At 35.0% G+C, this 22,385-nt stretch overlaps 1 protein-coding gene across 1 annotated transcript; it reads right to left on the bottom strand.

The window, feature by feature from the left end:
• Positions 1-1,445: 1,445 nt before the first annotated feature.
• Positions 1,446-22,383, bottom strand: LOC145677069 (tRNA (uracil-5-)-methyltransferase homolog B-like). The gene is made up of 6 exons (XM_081747748.1): positions 22,030-22,383; positions 19,643-19,793; positions 16,344-16,568; positions 10,895-11,065; positions 7,649-7,890; positions 1,446-1,800 (listed from the first exon to the last, which is right to left on the bottom strand). The coding sequence occupies exons 1-6, from the start codon at positions 22,134-22,136 to the stop codon at positions 1,536-1,538; spliced, it is 1,161 nt and encodes a 386-aa protein (XP_081603874.1). The 5' UTR covers positions 22,137-22,383; the 3' UTR covers positions 1,446-1,535.
• Between the last annotated feature and the right edge of the window lie 2 nt (positions 22,384-22,385).

The raw sequence follows: 22,385 nt of genomic DNA, 5'->3' as shown, positions 1-22,385 counted from the left end.
AAGAGGAAAATTTATTTAAACTTTCTGAATACCTATTTATGGGCGAAATTTGGTTCCCTTGGAACTTTTTAAGAGTTTGAAGGGCCACCACTTTGAACATTTTCATCTGATTATTCTGGTTAACGAACTCATCAAGATATTTCAACAATTAATGTTTGTGCCAAGTTTCGTCTCAATCCGCTGAAAATTAGGGTGGTTATGGCATTCACAAATAGCGTTATATATATACAAATAGATAGATAAATAGACACACAGAGGGAGAGAGAAAAAGTGTTTTTCTCCCTTCTCGCACCTGTGGTGCGTCAGAGCTAAACCGGGCCTCTTTACAAAACGTATTGACCAGCCTAACCTAAACACAAACCTCTTACTTGCTAACGTAGAAACGTGGTCGGGAGGTGTAAGGCATGTAGAAATTGTATTTTTAATAACCATGAGTATGGTCCACTTCCATGTTTTTGTTTTTACTTTTTGCAGCTACATCGGAACGTTCAATTTTTATCCTTCACTAATTGCAAATGGCGTTTACATTCAAAATAGGAGGAATTTTGGTGGCATTTGTTCGGATATTCTTCTCTTTGGAAATGAAGAAAAGAATAAAAGCAATACGCAAAGACAAAAAGTATTATCAGTACTAAACATTACCAATAATAATTGCTACGAAAAACTAAATACGACCTCTTTTACCATCTCTCATGAGTTGTATGTATTATTAACAAAAATTTTTAAAAATGTCCTTGCCTAGGATTCGAACTTGCGTCCTTTGCATTTGTAAGCCAGCACCTTAACCACTACACCAAGATCATGGCATGGTGATCGTTTAATTGTCGGCGTACTTGTTGTATTTGTGTTTTATGTTCCCACTTCGACAATTTTTACTCTTTTTTTGTAAGTTTAACAGCTGTTTCTGGCTTTCTCTTTCGGTGTCGTCCTTTATTTACACTATGCACTATTCGTATTCACAGCTTGTGCCCCTCTGCAATGTCTTATTCAGATTAAGCTTTTCTTTTGCCCCTCAGTAAACATTTGATTGATTTAATTCTCATACTCTCCACGGATGGAGCGCAGGAATGCCAGACTCGAAAAATAGGTGTACATTTACTTTCCTGACAGATCATACATATTATATACATATACGTTTTTGTTGTTGTTGTTGTTTTTTATATATTTTGTTACCTTGTTACAGTGTTAAATAAATAAATAAATAAATAAATAAATAAATAAATAAATGGATGGATGGATGGATGGACATACACACATACAGTGGCGGATCCAGGATATGATCAAGGGAGGGGCTAAACCATAGTTTGCCGTTTTATCCAGTGTAAAGCAGGATTGAAACCCATTTTATCCAGTGTAAACCTGAGCGTCAAGGGGGGCTATAGCCCCTATAGCCCCCTTGGATCCGTCACTGCATACATATATACATACATACATACATACATAAATATATAAAAAATAAATAATAAGTAAACAAATATAAACGAAACAAAAGTACTATTCACTCTGAAGCAGAAGAATTACTCTAATAAGTAAGATTAAGCAGAGGCTGTTTGGCGTATACCCTCGATTACACCACTGCACCTACCTGTTCCGCAACATATGTCCAAAAGAGTACTTATAGGCGTAACTTGCGATAATTCTATTACAACTTGATACAACACCTCAGCAGCTTTTGTATTGATTTGGAAAAATGAATCTGGTGATATCCTAAACTTCCTTCCGCTCAGTTCTTCCACCAGATATGGCTCTCCATGCAGAAGTTGGAATGGCGCTTGGTCATTGGTACATCGTGTATGTGGGCTGAAAAATAATAAAAGCACTTAATAATCAGTATTCAGTAGCGTACAAAGCATGTAAAGCAATAACATAATAAATTTAGTAAGTAGAAAATGATATGAAATGAAAATATTTCAGTTTAACGTCCCACGATTATGCACCGAGGCTAAGGGAGATGTGATGATGAGAAATGAATGAAATGGTGGAATGAAGAAAGTGAGGGAAACGGGAGAACCCTGAGAAAACCCACGAGCACGGTGTTTGTCCACCACAAATTTCACTTGGTGCAAGCTGGGATCGATCCAGGGACCCGGCGCACCAGACGTAAACGCTCTACCACTAAGCCACCATGGCCCCGCAAATGAATGGTGATGGAAGAATTGGTGGAATGAAAAAGTGGAAGGAACAGGAGTACCCCGAAAAAACCCACGGATACGATGTTGAATAAGACGAAAATGGGACTTAACAAAAGTGTAAGAGAGAAAAAAGTGTTAACGTACATAAAAACCAACTACTTGGCATAACAGTCTTTTGTGGGCCAGAGCAGCTTCAACGCCAGCTGTTAGCGACCGGCGGAATTTACATCCGGCCTAGCGACAAATACGTGGCCAGCGCGCTGCGTCGCTGTCTCCAACAGGCATATCAGGAGCTTTCTAGACCTAGTTACTGTCAGGTCTTATTCACGCGGCTCCTCATCTTGCCTCACGACTCTGAGTGAACGCCGAAAATTGGGAAGCAGCGGCGGGAATACAATACAATAATATATATATATATATATATATATATATATATATATATATATATATATATATATATATATATATATATATAGTATCGCACCGCAGTTAGTACACAAAATCTTAGAACTGCAATGTAAAAGAAATTATCACAAAATACAGGTTGTTCGGTCTACATTTGGCCAATTTCGACTTACCTAAAAATTTCGAAGAATCCATGGCGCCAGGTCCGTAAGTGCTCGATGTGTTTCCCTTGGTTCCTAACAATAGCCCGACAGCGTAATTTCCACTGTAATAGGCTTCTCTGAAGAACTGGGAGGGGAATCTTGTCCCATTCCCTTTGCACAGCTTTTCAAAGTCCTTCCACAGTTGTCACACGCAGTTTTCCCAAAGCCCGCTTCAGCAATCCAAATCCACAATAGTACACAGGACCTGCATCTGGAGATTTAACAGGTACCTCATTGAAAGGTATCACCTGTATATCACTTGCCTCTTCTATCTCCCAGTAGAATGCGAGAGACGATCGTGAGGTATGTGATGAGGCCTTGTCCATGTGAATGCGCACCAGATTGGCGTCATTTCCGTACATTGTTGGAATCTCATGCTCGTAGATCGGCCGCATGATCTGCTCCTGAAAATACTGCGAATTTATTTTGCAGTTCTTCGACACCCTACGAATCTTCAGTTTACCTCGGTAACAGCAGCCAGTAACGACCATGAACCCTTTTGGGAAAGATTCTTTACAGACACGGACCCACCTTCTGAAGTTCTTGGCGCCTTTCTCTCGGTACATGATGACTCTCGGTTTGCCACAGTCGGAAAGGTAAATGCATGCTTCATCGAGCGTTACGACGTACATCCACCTTTGTTTTGCCAGATGCCGTTCGTACAGCTTCTGGGCGTTACACTTTCGTTCCTTTTGGTGGGCATCCGTGAGAAGATGGCCGCGAGCTTTCATGACTTTTTCCAGCTAGAGTTGATGGTGTTACGTCCGGCTCACAGTCCCCAAAGTCACGTCAAGACGATTAGCCATACACCTTTGTGTTGGCGGTTTTTCTTGCATTGCCATTTTGCGAAGTTTCCTCTGCATGGTGGAGGTGGCCTTGGTGCATTCCCGCTTCCTAGGCAACTTCGTTGGTGATCTAAATGGTGGAGCTTCGTTGCCCTTGTACTTTTTAATAACATTTTTTATTCCACTTAAACTGGTGTTGCAACCATTCTTCTTGCACTGTTTTCTAATGACAGAAACACTAAAGTGGGCGTCATAAAGAGCCGCAACATAGCTTTCCCAAAACCGGCTTAGTTTGGGCGGTATTTTGGTCACAGAGCGGAAACCCACACACTTGGAAACAATTTTAACACAACGCCCACAACAATGGTCCTGTTAGTGCGTTATTGTCGTCCGCGCGGAAAAACAACTCCGTTCCCAGGAAGCCCTTGCACAACACTGCAGGACGCCACGAGCCAGGTATAGCACATGGAAATAAAGCGCCTCAACGAGCTTTCAAAATACAAGGCCTCAGCTTACTTTTGGGAAACCAGATAATTAGCGAAAACACGGGATTGTAATAGTACTCCTTTTTTATCATATTATTTCAATCTTTGGGGTAAGGAGTTCATAAATGACACATTTGCATGGTTTTTCATAGTATTGGCTCGGAAATGAAGGGTAAGGAGAAAAAAGAAGGAATGTCACAAAACTGCATTTTCGAGAAAACGGCGTTTTTATATTTTAAACAGCGTAAAAAAGAATAGGATAGTCAAATCTTTCGCCCCTTTTCACATGGACATTTCGACATCTACGCATGCATAGCATATACTGTCAAATAGTACCAAGAGTCACCAACTGATAGGACAAAGCACCCGATACAGCACACACATGGACATTCCCTGTTTTTTCCCCCTTACCCTTCAAATATTCTTTCGCCGTGTCCCCTTGATTTTCATGGCGAAAGAAAAGTACTGTTAAGTTTTTGAAATAGCGAAAATAAAGTACTGTTAGGTTTTGGAATGGCGAAAGAAAAATACTGTTAGGTTTAGAAATGGCGAAAGAAAAGTTCTGTTAGGTTTTGTAGTGAAGAAAGAAAAGTTCTGTTAGGTTTTGAAATGGCGAAAGAAAGGAATGTTCGGTTTTGAATGGCGACAGAAAACTACTGTTTAGTTTTGAAATGGCGGAAGACAAGTACTGTTCGGTTTTGAAATGGCGGAAGAAGTACTCTTCGGGTTTGAAATGGCGAAAGAAAAGTACTGTTTGGTTGTGAAATGGAGAAAGAAAAGTACTCTTTAGTTCAAAAGTTTGAAAAAATGAAAAAGATCCAGACATGATTTGGGTACAATATCAGTTAGAAAATTCATATTTGTGTAAAATTTAGTTATTATGTTTTTATCATAAAAATTAAAGTTTCCTTTGAGGGCTACGTAATGCCGATTTCCGTTTCTTGACGCCATTATAGATTAATAAATAACTCCACATGAACACATTGAAAACCAGATACCATCTTAGGCAGTCTGTAGAAGGACAAAGTTAGCACTTGCTGTTCATTATCATATATGTTAGTTATATACAAAAATGGTTTATTTTTGTTGTTTCATGTTAAACGTAAAACAGTAAAATAAATAAATAATTTTCATTTCCATTGCTGCCGAAAATGTTATACAAAAATTATAAATTCACGATGCAAATTTAAATGTTTCACAAATTGCTACGCAAAAAACAAAATCTAAAAAATGTGATATGTATATATATATATATATATATATATATATATATATATATATATATATATATATATATATATATATATATATATAAACAAGTTCTCCACGAACTTTCAGTGACAGTGAACGACTGGTGTATATTAATCCATACGCCCTAACAGATCACACAAGAATATCAAGTAGACAGATACATAATTTAAACAGCAATCTACATTAAAGAAAATGCACGAGAATACTTTAATTTTGCGGCTAATTGCATTTTAAAAAGTTATCAAGAATATACCGGAATCATTACCCTATTAAAACTAGACGGATATGACTAAAGGATTTTATTATTATTATTATTATTATTAACATATACTTACTTTGATTTTCTATGAAATATCCAATGGACATTAACGGCTCTATACTATGACCTTGAAGGATGACGTCTCTCGGCGAGTACATTATTCGGGGAAGGAAGGAAGCGGTCTGGAACATCTATGTTAGGTACCATTCCAGCATGTGCCTGGTGTGAATGAGGAATACTCGGGAAAACCTCAATTACGACAGCTGGCCTGAAAAAGCTGTTGCACTTTTTCAACCGAGTGTTCCCACCGGGAATCTAACCGGCTATGCGGGGCCATTCAAATTTCAAAATCCTAACACGACTTACTTAAAGGTAGGTATTTACTGAAAGGGAGTCTTTTTTTTTATTACTTCAGTACACAATATCTGATGGATGTTTGTGGTGTCAAATATTTAGATAATACAGGAACAGAATGATCAATATATTTGGTATCTCTTTCATGTTCTTTGGTTCTGAAATGTACGTTTCTTCTTGTTATAGCAAAATAGGTCTGAGAATAATTGCAACTGCCTTGAACATATGTTTTATTATAAATCTTTCAGTTGAACGCCCCACAATTATGCCCTTTAAGCTAAGGGAGACGATGATTAATGAAAGTGAATAAGATGGAATGAAAAATGATGGAAGAATTTGATGGAATGAAAATGTGGAAGGAAACGGGAATAGATACGATGTTGTCCACCACAAACTTACTTGGCCGGGAACCAAACCAGAAACCTCACACACCAGAGATAAGGGATCTACCACTGAGCCATCGTGCTTTCTTACCTGCTGCATTCAAGTGATTAACAAACTTTTATAACTTGTGAAGTTTTTTTGAGTGGTGTTGGTAAGTCAAGCTGCTTTAATACCATGTTTGGTAAAGGTAAGGTACCATTATTTTATTTTAGAGGAGACTTACGGTAGGTAAGCAAATATTTCACCTGATAAATTCAACAAATACTTTTTCTGTTCCAAAACTAGAATTGACTTTGAACTTCTCATTCTTGTTGTGTACCGAGATATACAATATTAGTGGAACTTGAGATTGGATCAATTGTCTTCTTTACATATAGCGTCTGAAATATTATTAATGTAATACATATTCAGTATGTTGTAATGCAATGTTCAACACTGTACTTTTTTAAAATTTCTGATAGCCTTGAGTTTTTATTCTGTTTTGCTTGTAACTTGCAGCCAATTCTACATTATATCCCTGTAAAGGTTATATGGTCAATAGAACGCACCAAACTGTCATCCATTTCATCTCGTTTCCGATTTGAAAGAGAACTGATTCAATTCCAACCCATGACAGCTAGTGGTGGACAACATCTGAAACTATGTGAATATCTTATTTTTTTCACGGTTTTTCCATTTCCTCACATTCTCTTCATTCCATCAAGTCTTTCTTTAGATTTATCCAGCGTCCTTTATCACACGACATAAGCGTGGGGACGTTAGATTTTTAGACCCGAGTTTCTGTGATTCATCGCTTCACCATTCACTTCAGCGATCAAGGTTGCAGGGCGATCATTGTCTTAGCAAGTTTGAATGGAAAACGTATTTAGGACATGGATGGATCAACCTATCTATGCTATTTTCTTTTCAAGGATTACCATAAATATAACGAGGATGCAATAGTTGTGTCATCGTAAGCCATTAAATACGTGATTACCAAACATTTGATACAAGACAGAGACTGACTTACGCTCGAAACTTGTTCACACATTTTTGAAAAAATGAAAAAAAAAAAAAAATGAAATCTTTGAGTTTTACGTCCCACGGTTATGATGTGTGGGCTAAAAGAAGACTGTGACGATGAGAAACGAATGAAATAGTGGAATGAAGAAAGCGGGATGAAACGGGAGAACCTCAAGGAAACTTACGCACATGGTATTTATCCACCACACAGTCCACTTGGCACGAGCTGGGATCGAACCAGGAACCCCACATAACAGAGATGAATACTCTACCACTGAGCCACCGCGCCCCCTTCACACACTTTTGTCAAATATTGGCTAATAAGCGCGGAACAACTTCATTTTGTCCCTTAACAAAGTAAGCTCGAAAATAGAAACAATGTATTTACCATGCCTGAAAATATAATGAATCCAGTTCGCATTCTTTTCCTTCTCCGTAAACGAAAAATTCCCGTAGCTTTTCCTGTTCTTCTGTGATCATTTTTTTCGGCAGTTTTCCTGGGTGGAACACAATCACAGCCATCACTTTACCGTTCTCCGTGGAGCGAACAATCAAATTCCTCCAGTGACCTTCAGCGCGAAAATCATGACTAGCTGCAAACGGGGAGGCTCGAATATACTTCTCGTATATCTAGGAAGAAAGAAAATAATTAAAGTAAATTAATGAGTATATGTAAGAGACAGAGAGAGAGAGAGAGAGAGAGAGAGAAAGGGAGAGAAGTTAATAAGGAAGTTGATCAGTGTGAAAAGCAGATTATGACGAGGCTACAGCTGTGAACCGAAAAATATTTCGGAATTCGTGTGAGATTTTTAAAATATTTTCTGGTAAACTTTCCACCCTATAATATATTGTTTGTTTCAAAACATAAGACAACTACCAAAAAGAGCAACCCAACCCTTGTTACGAAGGTGGTTGGTGGTTATTGTCAAATGTCTGATGTTATTAGGTAGAAGAAGAAACAAGAAAGAAAGGGGAAAAAAGAAAGGAAGACAAATGAGAAATAAAGACATAATGTTATTACTTCTTTGTGATAAATTAAATAAAAGAAATCTGGAGGAAAGAGTACGTTTGGCAACTTATCTTCCTCTTTCTAACCGATAATCGCCTATTGTTTTCTTAGATTTATGGCCTGTTGAGAAAGGAAAGTGCCGTGTGAGTGTTCCATAGATTTATAAGAATTGAGGTTCTCTTGTTGTGAAACTGTTTATACAAGGACTATGCACTGACTAGACCGATCGAACCCTGGTCTCCGCTCAGCTTACTGAGCTTAGCCGAGTTCGAATTCCGGTCAAGCATTTTTTCACTTCTTGTATTTCACTGAATTCGCATCTATAGAGGAATTGGTGGGACATAAAATCAAGTTATTTCCTCATGTTATCAGACGTAATAATACTACATATTATATTTTGTTAAATTTGGCCTTTTGTTCCCTCTGCTTTAATGCGTTGAAAACACTTCTGTCCGAATGTGGAACTTCATGCCTTAATGGGAAAGCAAATGTTTCTCGGGTTTAAGTATAACTCTTTCATGCAAAGAGTCGTTCCTTTCGTGATTCCTTTACATTGGTGTTAATTAGAAATACTAGCAACGAAAAAAGAAAAGAATTCAGTCAAAAAGACTGTTACAATGCTGTCGGATCGTCGAAACTTTAGACAGCATTCTTTGGCACAATCGTAACTGCCCATTTGTACTAATACCTGTTTCTATTCTTTAAAATAAATAAATAAATAAATAAATAAAAAATCTACCCTCCCAAATAACAACTAAAACTCTGGAATATATAGAAAAGATTACATGTCAATTACTAGATATTCCCTTTTCCCATATTTTTAAAAATTATTATTCCTAAAATTTAACTATTTTTATTCTATTAAGAGGGCATAGTAGCACAACGCTCACCACTGGTGAGAGAGGTCCCTGGTTTGCTTATAGGCCATAGAGTTTATGGTGGTGAACATCGTGTTCATGGGTTTCCTCGAGGCACTCCCGATTCCTCCCACACTCCCATACCACCAATTCTTTCAGAATCAATCCTTTCCGTTAGCCTAGAGAACATAAACGTGGGACGTAAAACTTTAAAAAATTTATTTCATTTCATTTTTTTTCTTTAGTTTACAAAGAAATTGTATCCTTTAAGTGTTCTCAAGTTTTCTACGCTAATCTCAATAGTAACGCACACACGACTCATTGAATATCCGGTCTTTCACGAATAGTTGTATTGTGTTATAGACATTTTCAGCTACTATTCATGGATTTCAATGGATGTATTTACAAAGTGTAAACGGAACTTTGGTATGTATAAATCTTTATTTACTTTATTTTACTTTGGACTGTACTAAAAAGATTTTTAGCATGAGAAAGGAACTAAGTAACGTATTGAACAGAACATTTTCTTTTCCCAATTTACATAGCGGATACTTTTAGTGTTGCAAAAAAGAAGTTTAAAATTATCACAATGCGGTGAATAGTAGCCTTTTTGCTTTTTCTCTTTAAGTTTAAAATTGTCCATAAGATCTTATATTATGTTTCCCGCTTTTGCTTTCAGATTATTTACAATAAATCATAAATCATTCTTTCTTTTCGATGTAAGAATTTGATTTATAATACGAGAGACCTGAAACACAGAAAAACATATTTATCCGATACATCTTTGCATTATTTTGCCATAAAGGTGCCACATTATTCCATCACGAACGAATATTCCGTACATTGTTATAATCACAACCATTTCAGTCATTATCCTCTTATTTAACTAAGTTTAAACGCACACAAAATGCATGACGTAATATGTGATGTGCATATTCTATATTTAGAATTGTTTGACAATTAGAACGGGCCTCAACTGCAGATACAACTGGACATAAAAAGGAAATCTGCTAGTCATGCGGATACAACTGGACATAAATAGGAAATGTGCTAGTCATGTGGATACAACTGGACATAGAAAGTGTGCTGGTCATGCGGATACAACTGGACACAAAAAGGAAGTGTGCTAGTCATGTAAATATAACTGGACATAAAAAGGAAGTGTGCTAGTCATGTGGATACAACTGGACATAAAAAGAATGTGTGCTAGTCATGCGGATACAACTGGACATAAAAAGAAAGTGTGCTAGTCATGTGGATACAACTGGACATAAAAAGAATGTGTGCTAGTCATGTGGATACAACTGGACATAAAAAGAATGTGTGCTAGTCATATCGATACAACTGGACATAAAAAGGAAGTGTGCTGGATACAACTGGACATACAAGGAGTGTGTTAGTTATATGAATACAACTGGACATAAAAAGGAAGTGTGCTAGTCATGCGGATACAACTGGACATAAAAAGAAAGTGTGCTCGACATGCGATACAACTGGATATAAAAAAGAAGTGTACTAGTCATGAGGTTGCTCGATGTTTTTTTCTCTTAAACGTCAATGAATTCTCCTAAAGCACAAAGTTGGAGATAAGAAAATTATATTGTTAGTACTATTCTAGATAAAGTTTATCTCATTCTGGCAAAAGAAAAAACAATTCTTCTATGTAAGTATGTTCATAACTTGAAAACACCAACAATTGTACGTAATCCACTATCAACTACTAATTTCCAAAGAAACAATTTACACGTTAATAAAAAGGTACACTTACTCTTGCCAATTTTTTGTGACTTTCGCGCATATTGACGAGATAGTCTGGACGAACACAAACGACTTCTCCCTCTGCTGGACTTCCAACAAAGAAACCGACTGTTTTGGGATTCCCGTCGACTCCTGTTCGAACGCTGAATTCATCCTTATTACGGTAACCATCTGTTACAGGCTGTTTTAGGGAAGACAGAAAGAAAAAGTACACAATTAGTTTATATTAGTATAAATTGAAAAATACTTTTGTTGAGGAAAGTATTGATGTTTAGTAAGCGCGTCGTAAGTGTTGATATAAGCATGTTTAAAAAATCAAATTACTATATATAATGATCTTAGAAACTAAGAGTAAAATCTGAAAATAAATTATATATTTAATGTGATGTTTTAAGTAGTTACGACGATATAGTTTTTTTTTTTTTTTTTTAATAAGTTCTTTTAGATAGAGAACTATACAGTTCAAAATCTTTTGTCGTCGCGAATCCTGTCGAGGAATTTGAAACTTAAAATACAGGGTGACCCAAAAGTAGGTATACAGTACCGTACTGATCAGCTCATTGCATTTTATATCATTTCTTATTGTTATCCATCAGGTAGACTTAGTTCCTTTATTATTTGTTTTTAATGTCTTTTTACTTATAGCATAAGCTCGGAACAGCCGAAGCAAATAAACCCATAAACTAAAATGTTATACTTGATCAATGAAGGGGTATATACCTACTTTTGGGCCACCCTGTACAGTATATAAAACGATAATCATGCCTGTTGTTCAGTATGGTTGAGAAACATGGTCGCTTACTCTGAGGGAAGAACACAGGCTGAAAGTATTTGAGAATAAAATTCTAAGACGAATATTCGGACCCAAGAGACAGTGGAATAAGGAATGGCGGAAACTTTATAACGAGGCACAGCATAGTTATACCACTTACCAAACACTGTTAGGGTTATTAAGTCTACGAGGCTCAGGAGGACAGGTCATGTAGCCAGAATGAAAGGAAGTAGGAACACTTTCAAAGTTTAACTGGAAATGCAATCGGAAAACGACCATTAGGAAGACTTAGGCACAGATAAGAGGACAATAGATCTCGCAGAAATAAAATGAAATGAAATGAAATCTTTGAGTTTTACGTCCCACGGTTATGCCGGTTAGGCTAAAGGAGACGGTGATAATGAGTAATGAATGAAATGGTGGAATGAAGAAAGTGGGAGGAAACGGGAGAACCCCGAGAAAACCCACGCACACGGTGTTTGTCCACCACAAAGTTCACATGGCGGGGGCTGGGATCGAACCCGGGACCCCAAGCACCAGAGGTGAACGCTCTACCACTGAGCCACCGCGGCCCCCTCGCAGAAATAAGAATACAAAATAGAAACTCGATCCATTTGGCTAAGGATAGAAGTCAATCAAGAGCTTTTGTGAACGCAGCATCGAACCTCCGGGTTCCATAGGCCATAGAGTTGGTTAGATAGATAGAGGATTGTTCTTTGCTTCTACGCATCTATATGCTTACCTCAACACTTAACAAGCATCAATAGGGTTAACGAACATTAATGCTTTCCTCAACAACTTTATAATAACTAAACGTTGTATATATATATATATATATATATATCTTAATACGTATAATTTAAATAGATGATCGTTTTAACAAATATAATTTTATTCACGCGATTTCCTCTACATATTTGCAATACTATATACATGGTGTGCTCAAAAAATACAGTGAATGTAATTGCACAGTGCCATCTATCGGTGTTGTATCCATTTCAACTAGTAAACCCGGCAGCCTAAATCTTTGGTATAATGCCTGTTGTTCTGTATGGTTGCGAAACATGGTCCCTTACTCTGAGGGAAGAACATAGACTGAAAGTATTTGAGAACAAGATCCTGAGACGAATATTCGGACCCAAGAGGAACGGGAATGGGGAATGGCGGAAACTTCATAACGAGGAACTACATAATTTATATGGTTTACCCAACATTGTTAGGGTCGTCAAGTGTAGGAGGCTTAGGTGGGCGGATCATGTAGCTAGAATGGAAGAAAGTAGAAACTCTTTCAAAGTCTTAACTGGAGGACCAATCGGAAAACGACCATTAGGAAGACCTAGGCGCAGATGGGAGGACAATATTAAGATGGATCTCGCAGAGATAGGAATACAAAGTAGAAACTGGATCCTATTGGCTAAGGATAGAAGTCAGTGGAGAGCTTTTGAGAACGCGGCATTGAACCTCCGGGTTCCATTGGCCATAGAGTTAGTTTAGTCAGTGTCGAGTTTGAACGAATTGTGGCATGTTAGTTGGCTTCCAGAGGCAGAAGAGTGAGAAAACGTGTTAAGAGTGTCTGTCGTGCGCCAACATTAAGCTTTGTTCTAAGCTGCAGTGCCAAAGAAGCTCACGAAATGTCAAAATCAGTTTATGGCGATGAAACAGTGGTATTGAAAACTGTTTAAAAGTGGTATGAATGATTCAAAATCGGCAAGGAGTCGGTTGAAAACGAGCAACGATCGACACGTCCTTCGACGTCAAAAAGAGATGAAAACGTGAAAAAAGTGGCACAAATGATTTGTTCAAAAGAGCGAGTGACTATTCAAGAGCTTTCTGAAGAACTAAACATCTTGTACGGGTTTGTGAAAAGCATTTTAACCGCAGATTAAATAGGCAAATGGCTTCCTTCTTCACTACAAAAACGTGCCGTGCCACACCTTGATTTTGATCCGCAAGTTTTAGGACGAAAAAAAAAAAAATCTGTCTGTCCACATTCACTGTAATCTCCAGATACAGTACTACGCGACTTCTGTCTCTTCCCAAAAATTAAAACTGAGCTTAAAGGAAAACGTTTTGACACCATTTCTAACATTGAGAGGGCCACGATAGGGCAGCTTAACGCCCTTCCAAAAGAAGCCTTCCAGAAATGCTTCCAATCAAGGATTTAACATTGGAATAAATGCATTGCTAGCCAAGGACAGTACTTTAAAGGAGATTAAATCAAGTTCCATTTAAGCTTATTGCTTTGTATCTAATAAAATTATTCATCGTATTTTTTGATTACACCTCCTAATTCACTTTCATTGGACTTCTTGACTTTTATGTAAATTTTCGAACGAGATTTACAAATAATGTACATATTCTTGTAGTAATGTTTCCAAATGAAAAAAAAAAAAAAAAAGTAAATAAAATTACTTTGTTTCAAACACACTCTCCTCTCGTCAATTATATAAGTTTATTTGTTTGGAATTTAACGTTCCATTTCACCACCAACATCACACTTTTTCTCACACTCAGAAGATAGGTAATTTCTTTGAAAAAAAAAATAGTGTTGTTTTATAGTCCTAACTTTGAAAAAAAAAATGCATAAACAGTAAAACCTGTCTTTAGCGGAATAGAACAAGACTCGCAAAAAATTCCGTTAAAGATAGCTTTCTGGTTAACGAAGGTAGTCCTACGCTAAAAAAATAAATAGATAAATAAAACAGTAACAAAATAAAAGACAGATCATAAATTTACATATAATGAACATACTGACTTCTGAGGTAAAATAAAATGATATACAGTCAGCGACAAAAGTTCCCTCTGTTTGATGAAATTATATTCGTAAATAAGTTTAGAATGAAAGAGCAATTTGAGTACAGTTTTGGGTGAATTAAAAATAATGTAATTTTTGTACGTTCAAGCCCTACCACCATTATTTCTAAACTAAATTTTACAAAACGGAAATAACTTTTATTACTGATTGTACATATTTTATTCAATTACAGTATTTACTTCTGCTACAAGATAATACACGCCACACTTGTAATGAACACAAAACACACAAAAGATATACTTCTTTCAAATGTTCTGCAGTTAAGTTGGTTACCTTAGACCAAGACACAAAACAGATGATACATTCTTTCTTGCGGTCTCCCTGCTCGTTTGGCTCCCTTGTATTCTATATGGTTTACTGCATGTACTGTATTCTGCTTCCTGTTTCAATGTCTTTAGATTAATTAGCAGATGAGTTACTGGTATTTGAAAATAACTCTAAGAATATTGCATTTCATTCAAATCTCGTGATATCTAGAATTTTATATTGCTGAACAGGCTTGGTCGACTAAAGGTTAAATGTTATAAGATAACAAAAGAATGAAGACCTTTCCTCAGACAATGTAGTGCATATACACCTAACCTTTCACAGGATATCTAGAAAATTTCTAAACATTGGAGTCTGGAACTTGAAATTTTCCGTTAAAGGGCTTACTTTGAATTCCGTTGTCCGCATAACTCAGTTTCGATTGACTTCATTGATTGTATGTTTTTTGTATAACTCAATGTATTTCCTTGACAAGGGTTAGGTAGTAGAGCAGCAATATGCTGAACCTCGCCCGCTTGAATAAAGCCTTTTCCAGTTCAATTCAATTCAATTCAATTCAATTTAATGAAGGGAATGTAACATTTTTCACCCTTAAATTCTGGGACTGTGAAATATTTCCGTTTAATAAAAGATTCGTTGAAGGCAGTTTTTACTGTATAAAAATCTTAAGAGATCCATAGCTATTTGATTACCAAAAGGTATAATAATTAAATAGATGATTGTTCTACAAATGTAATTTTATTTACATAATTAATTTATCTGTGTTGTAGATTCTTTTCCCCCGATACTACGTCCACATTTTGACCTGTGAAAATATGGAGTTGATTAGGAAAAGAGATTGAATATTAAGAGAATTGTGTGCATACTTTAATGAGTAAACTACAATAAATGGCTTACTTAAATGAGATTAAATTCATTATTCAGACAATATTTGACTGTTCTGCTCTAGTCTTCTGCTAGTCTATGCTGAAACTAAAGACTCCTTCATATCATAACATATAAATACATAACAGAGTGAGCATCGTACCGGAAGGCTTTAGGTAAACCATTCATAGTTTTCCATTCGAAAGGAATTGAAGCGTAGAATCTCAAAGCCATTCTTAAGCAAAAAGAGACAATAGGATGCAAAACTTGATTTTGGTAGCATATTTTGGGTATAGCATAAAGCCATTTCCTATAACTAATTATCCAGAAACTTCTCATCCCTTTTTCTAATCATTATTATTTATTTATTTTTAATTAAGAGAAATAAAGATTACATAAAGTTTTTTTTTTTTTTTTTAAATTTTCGTAGTTTAGGTCCCGTTTGGTCTAGACACATGAAATAAGAAACAGAATAGAATAAAGTATTGGAAATTATATGATTGATGTACATTCAACGAGGGCAAAGAAATTAGAAAATGGTCCTTGAGTAATTCTTATTTTGTATTGGCCCACAATGTATTATAAATTGGTTATCACTAATCTACTACACATGCATATGTGATCGAAACTGCACGGGTGGAATCGAATCAAGGATTTTCGTACAAAGAGTGACAACATTAACTACTTAGACATGACAAAAGTGATAAATTTCAAGTAAATAACAAAACTCTGAATACTAACCGATGGCTTAACTTTTTCCAGAAAGCACGGCATCCCATGTTTCAAGTTTCGTATTTTTGTTTTTTCATTCCGTAGATTCGTTACAAATAACTTGAGAACATCTTTGCAGTTTTTGAACTTAATCTTCAGTTGCTCTGGATAAGGAATATCATAAAGAGGGGTAATTGTCTGTGCGATGGCCTCATACTGATTTTCTTCAGTCACTACGATCCGTTTTCTTTCTGTCTGAAAAAAAAATAATGAACAAGTATTCTTAACACCAAAAATACATACTTAGCACCAGAAGAGCATACCACCTTCTATATTGTGATACCAATTAAATGTAGTTTACACTGACGTACAGAGAATTACTCCTCTCTGTGTCCAAGAAAATTGTACTAAAACAGAAAAATTAATAATAAAAAAAGAGTTATTGATAAAGAAATGTTTAGGATAAAGGTATCCACTTTTGCTGACAACTGCACAAACAAGTATTTGCTAATGGACGCTACAGGATACATATTACTACATTAAAATTAAGTACTAACCCTGTATCCTAAAAGAATATTGTATTTTATTATGTATAATACAATATTCTTTTGGGATACAAGGTTAGTATTTAATTTTAATTGAACAAAACATGTGTAATATATAACATATTGGCGAAATATAAAGTTAAGAATACACAGGGTGATAGACAGCGGTTTGGCAAACGACACATTCTATCATCCCATATTTCGAGGTAGATGATATTCAGATATCTGTAGCCAGGACCGCTCCAGAGGGTATAAAATAAACTAAACTAAACTAAACTAAACTAAACTAAACTAAACTAAACTAAACTAAACTAAACTAAACTAAACTAAACTAAACTAAAATAAACTAAACTAAAATAAAATAAAATAAAATAAAATAAAATAAAATAAAATAAAATAATAAAATAAAATAAAATAAAATAAAATAAAATAAAATAAATAAAATAAAATAAAATAAAATAAAATAAAATAAATAAAATAAAATAAAATAAAATAAAATAAAATAAATAAAATAAAATAAAATAAAATAAAATAAATAAAATAAAATAAAATAAAATAAAATAAAATAAAATAAAATAAAATAAAATAAATAAAATAAAATAAAATAAAATAAAATAATAATAAAATAAAATAAAATAAAATAAATAAAATAAAATAAAATAAAATAAAATAAAATAAAATAAATAAAATAAAATAATAAAATAAAATAAAATAAAATAAAATAAAATAAAATAAAATAAATAAAATAAAATAAAATAAAATAAAATAAAATAAAAAAATAAAATAAAAAAAATAAAATAAAATAAAAAAATAAAATAAATAAAATAAAATAAAATAAAATAAAATAAAATAAAATAAAATAAAATAAAATAAAATAAAATAAAATAATAATAATAATAAAATAAAATTATATAATAAATAAAAAGAGGGAAATTTCCATATTTATCCCAATTTCCCTTTTTCTGTACATTATAAACACACGTACATGGTACCGATTCAAAGATTATTTTATTTTGAAGATAATGATACTCGGATATTTTCTTTGGGAACTTTTATTTTACATATTCTACTTTTTTCCTATTTATATATGAAATTTGGTATTGTCAAACATTTTCTCTCGTAACTACCCTAGATATTGCAATAAAACTTGGCAACGCATTACACATAGGTAGTATTTTAAAAATAGATGAGGTTAAGTACCTGTAACCAAGGCCGTTCTAGAGGGGCACTAAGTTTCAAATAAATAACTTTTTGAAGGGAAATTTCCGATTTTACCCCAAATTTCCCTTCTTTCGTACATCATCCACACATGCGGTTTGGAAGTTTGTTTAATTCTGAAGCGAATGACGTATCAACCATGATACTCGGATCAAAAGTATTCAAGCAGTAACTACTTATTGAAAGTAAAAAAATTTCTCAAAAAAATACAAAAATCTAAAAGAGTTAACTGAATTTGAAAAAATGTTTTCTTCTTTCTTTAAAGAATTAAAATTGAAACTTTTTTAAAATCTCTTTTTAGCTACTAATTTGACACAAATAAATTATTTGCTGAGCAAAACAATATATTCACATTTAAAAAAGCTACATACGTGTGACAGTTTCGCCAACTAACATTTTGGTTCCATCAGACACTATCTGATGAAGCCAAAATGTTAGTTGGCGAAACTGTCACACGCATGTAGTTCTTTTAATGTGAATACATTGTTTTGCTCAGCAAATAGTTTGCTTGTGTTTAATTATATACAAAGCAAAGCTTTCACTTATGGAAAATATTATAATTGCCAATTTCGTTTCTTACAATATCTTTTATGATTAAAGGATTTTCTAACATTTGACAATCGTACTATACGCCACATACTCCACTAGATAAGTAAGAATAATTCAAGTGCTCCCCGATCTTCTTTTTTAATGGAACTATTTTTCGTAGTTATGGGTGTGTGATTATCCAGGTGTAGTGTTGAGAAAATAAAATTTTAGTAACTTTCTTTTAAAGAAAGCGTTTGTAGGGTCTAGTGTCAAATTGTGGTATTAAAAAGAAGTGCATTGATAATTAAGAATGTGTTTCCTTTTTAATGGAATCCTTTTTCGTTTGTATATATGTAATTATCCAAATGTTGAGTTGAGAGATCCTTTTCTAAGCGAAGCACTTTCAATTTGTAATTAATTGGCACATGGAGAAAGACGTTTTACTATTTGCTTGTACTAATGCGCGAGTATGTACTGCAAAAACAAAGGGAATGTAGTCGCATTGCTTTTGGTCCCAGATTAGAGTTACCGGTACAGTTATAGCGAATTTGATCAAGCACGAACTAAATTCGTTTTGAACGATTCCCAAACACACATACATATATTCAATGGTACTCTGTTCTGGAGATCTCCTTCTGATATTAAATACATATTTAAAGCCAATTTTGAAAGTAGATGTGTAATGAAAAACACGACTGAAGAAATAATTAATCACATTAAGGTCATCATTTCAATCTAAGTATATTTTGAAGTATATTTTTCCAATATGTTCTTTTTCTTTTTTCCACAATAAGGACAATTCGAACAACCCTGTTTAACCGGGATACAAAAGTACCGAATGTAAGGTGTTTTTTTTATGTTAAATATGAATCTTAGAGCATCTACAAGTTTTATTAAAATTATGTTTATTAACTACCTTACCATAACGCATAACCCTAACGGAAAGGAAGCCTACGACAAAGTTTTTGAGTGGAATATTCGAATATATTGCAGCATATCACTCATACAACCCTCACAAGAAAACTGAAAATACAATACCTTTCCTTCGCCTTCTCCAGACACAGATTCCAGGCTAACTTTAACTTCTTCTGTCTTTCCTGGCTTTTCTGTTTCCTCGTTGGCAATCCTTACGACACGTTCCTCAACATCCTCTTTATCAATCTCTTCTAATCTCTTTCCTCTGATGTAACTAACAACAATAAAGAAAACATAAAAATCACTCGATTAATTTTATCGAATGGGTACAAACTTCCCTAAGCTAATTCGACCATACTCTACTACACCCTTTTTAGGCGCATATACTTATGGATGCGCAGCTGTGGCATGTATTGTAAGGCTTACACGATATTCATTTTATTTAAGTCCCAGCCCCCGCCAAGTGAACTTTGTGGTGGACAAACACCGTGTGCGTGGGTTTTCTCGGGGTTCTCCCGTTTCCTCCCACTTTCTTCATTCCACCATTTCATTCATTTCTCATCTTCACCGTCTCCTTTAGCCTAACCGGCATAAGCGTGGGACGTAAAACTCAAAAATTTCATTTCATTTCATTTTATTTAAGATGTTGAAGTGCTTCTTAATGGAAGAGTACTATGTTACGTTACTTAAGAGACATGTTACATGCAAAGAAGCGTTTCAACATATATATATATATATATATATATATATATATATATATATATATATATATATTTGTTTATGGTAAAATTTCACTTTAGGAAATTATTCGCTATAAATACTACTTTTTACTTATTCATATTGACTAAGATATTTAAAACGTATGGCTGGAGTAGTTTAGTTTAGGGAGATTATTAAGACACCACGGAATTAATTCCTAAGGAATGATATTCGTGCTATCCCATTTTATGAGGGCATACTTATATTCAGAAATATGAACTTCTCTTAGCAGGAAATGCACGCTTACTTCCTTAGTTGTGTTTCTTAACGGAGCAGTTGTATGAATGAATGCAGATTCACTTTTATGGAGGCTAAGTATAAAACACGAACCAACTTAAAAATATAAACCAATTCATGCTAGGTGAGCACTAATAAAGTACGAATACTATCTAACCGAGTCAGGGCAGAAGTGCATTAGTCTGGGTACCAGAGCGGTAGTGAAGGGGCGTGTCCGCAGGAAGCAAGCGGGAAGGTTCTAGATTACTGGTCCCCCATGTAGGTCAGCTGCTAGGTTGGTTTCTTTCTGTACTAAAGCATATACATTTAATTTACGCAGTATTGCCGAGCGACCGTCAGCGAGTGATCGCGGGTTAGAGCCCCACAGGGCACGTTGTTTTCTGTCTTTATTACTGCTCAATGGGAAGGGGGACCGGTATTCTAGAACCTTGCCGAAGCAAGCGCGTAAACTAGGATGGCAACTTACGTTCCACTGGATTTTCACCAGTCCCTTCTTCTTTTCACTGCATCTTTTCACTACCACTCTATTTCTTTTATTTTACGTCGCATTTCTGACACATCACATCACGCTTGAGTAACTCACAATCTTGCAAAAATTTAATTACGTTCTTTTCCCTACGGATAGGAGAAATTAAAATTAGGAATACCTTTGAAATCCTAATATTTTCTTCTTTATCATGTTAAGCAATTCAAATCAGTTTTGGGGGGCGCGGTGGCTCAGTGGTAGAGCGTTCACCTCCGGTGCTTGGGGTCCCTGGTTCGATCCCAGTTCGCGCCGTGTGGACTTTGTGGTGGACAAACATCGTGGTCGTGGGTTTTCTCGGGGATCTCCCGTTTCCTCCCACTTTCTTCATTTCACCATTTCATTCATTTCTGATCTTCACCGTCTCCTTTAGCCTAACCGATATAAGTGTGAGACGTAAAACTTAAAGATTTCATTTCATTTTTCAAATCGGTGTTTTAATTTTCTTTGGTATTTGAACACGACACCAACAAGTTCTGCCATATCTTAACACTGTTCTCGGATACTCACTACCAGAACATTAGTTCAGACAGCCCACTGAAACGAGTCGGACACTTTTTGGACATCTTTTGGATACTTCGATCATTAAGTACCGGTATCATATCTTCAACATTTCCAATTATTGCTTCCATGCTTAACAGTGCGCTGTTATGTGCTTACAAGTGAAGATTTTGTATTAGATATTCTAGTATTCTACGCATCCTACAGGTAAGAGCGGGATATAATCGGATTTCTTATGTTCCTCTTTCTAAATCATAATTTTTTCCGTAAATTTTACAAAATTGTGCCCCCATAACCTGGAATAGCAATGTGGTATCATTCAATCATTTGTCTAAAGCAAAATCTTTTAACGGTACCATAGATTTGCCAAATTTGGCCCTTATATTATCATACTGCACCGGAATATCTACGATATTAAATTCATAGTGCAAGGCAAATTGTTCGAGCCCTCTTACTGTTGTGAATAATTTTAAGCAAATATGATACTTACTTGCCTGTTACAGATCTTAGAAATCTAGAATGAGATGTATAGTTTGAGTTAGTGTTCGAACTTTTCGTAAGCTTCCATGTGTATTTCAACAGCCCACTGAACGCCATATCTCCCTTTCACACCTTCACCGTCATAATCATCAACATACAAAAAGTGAAAGAATTTATGAACATCAACCCCATCAAGAAGAAAGAAATGATTAAATATATTACACATAGTTATAACATTATTTTCAACACAAAAACAGTAGTTGAATTTATATATTTATTATAGTTTATTCTGTTTTTCGAATAGTAAGTGAAACAAATCGGTAGATTGTTAAGTAGTTCAATGAAAGTCGGATATGTTGATCATGA

The sequence above is a fragment of the Thermobia domestica genome, unplaced genomic scaffold, assembly GCF_964235325.1.
Source record: "Thermobia domestica unplaced genomic scaffold, izTheDome1.hap1.1 HAP1_SCAFFOLD_590, whole genome shotgun sequence".
NCBI lineage: Eukaryota > Metazoa > Arthropoda > Insecta > Zygentoma > Lepismatidae > Thermobia > Thermobia domestica.
Note: the sequence above shows the minus strand (reverse complement) of the source record. Positions and strands in the feature narration are given on the sequence as shown.

Coding starts and splice junctions, on each gene's coding strand:
- LOC145677069 (XM_081747748.1), bottom strand. CDS start 22,136: ATGGCGTTCAGTGGGCTGTTGAAATACACATGGAAGCTTACGAAAAGT. Junction 7,891..10,894: donor GTCACAAAAAATTGGCAAGA/GTAAGTGTACCT, acceptor CTTTCTTCCTAG/ATATACGAGAAGTATATTCG. Junction 1,801..7,648: donor TCATTATATTTTCAGGCATG/GTAAATACATTG, acceptor ATTATTTTTCAG/CCCACATACACGATGTACCA.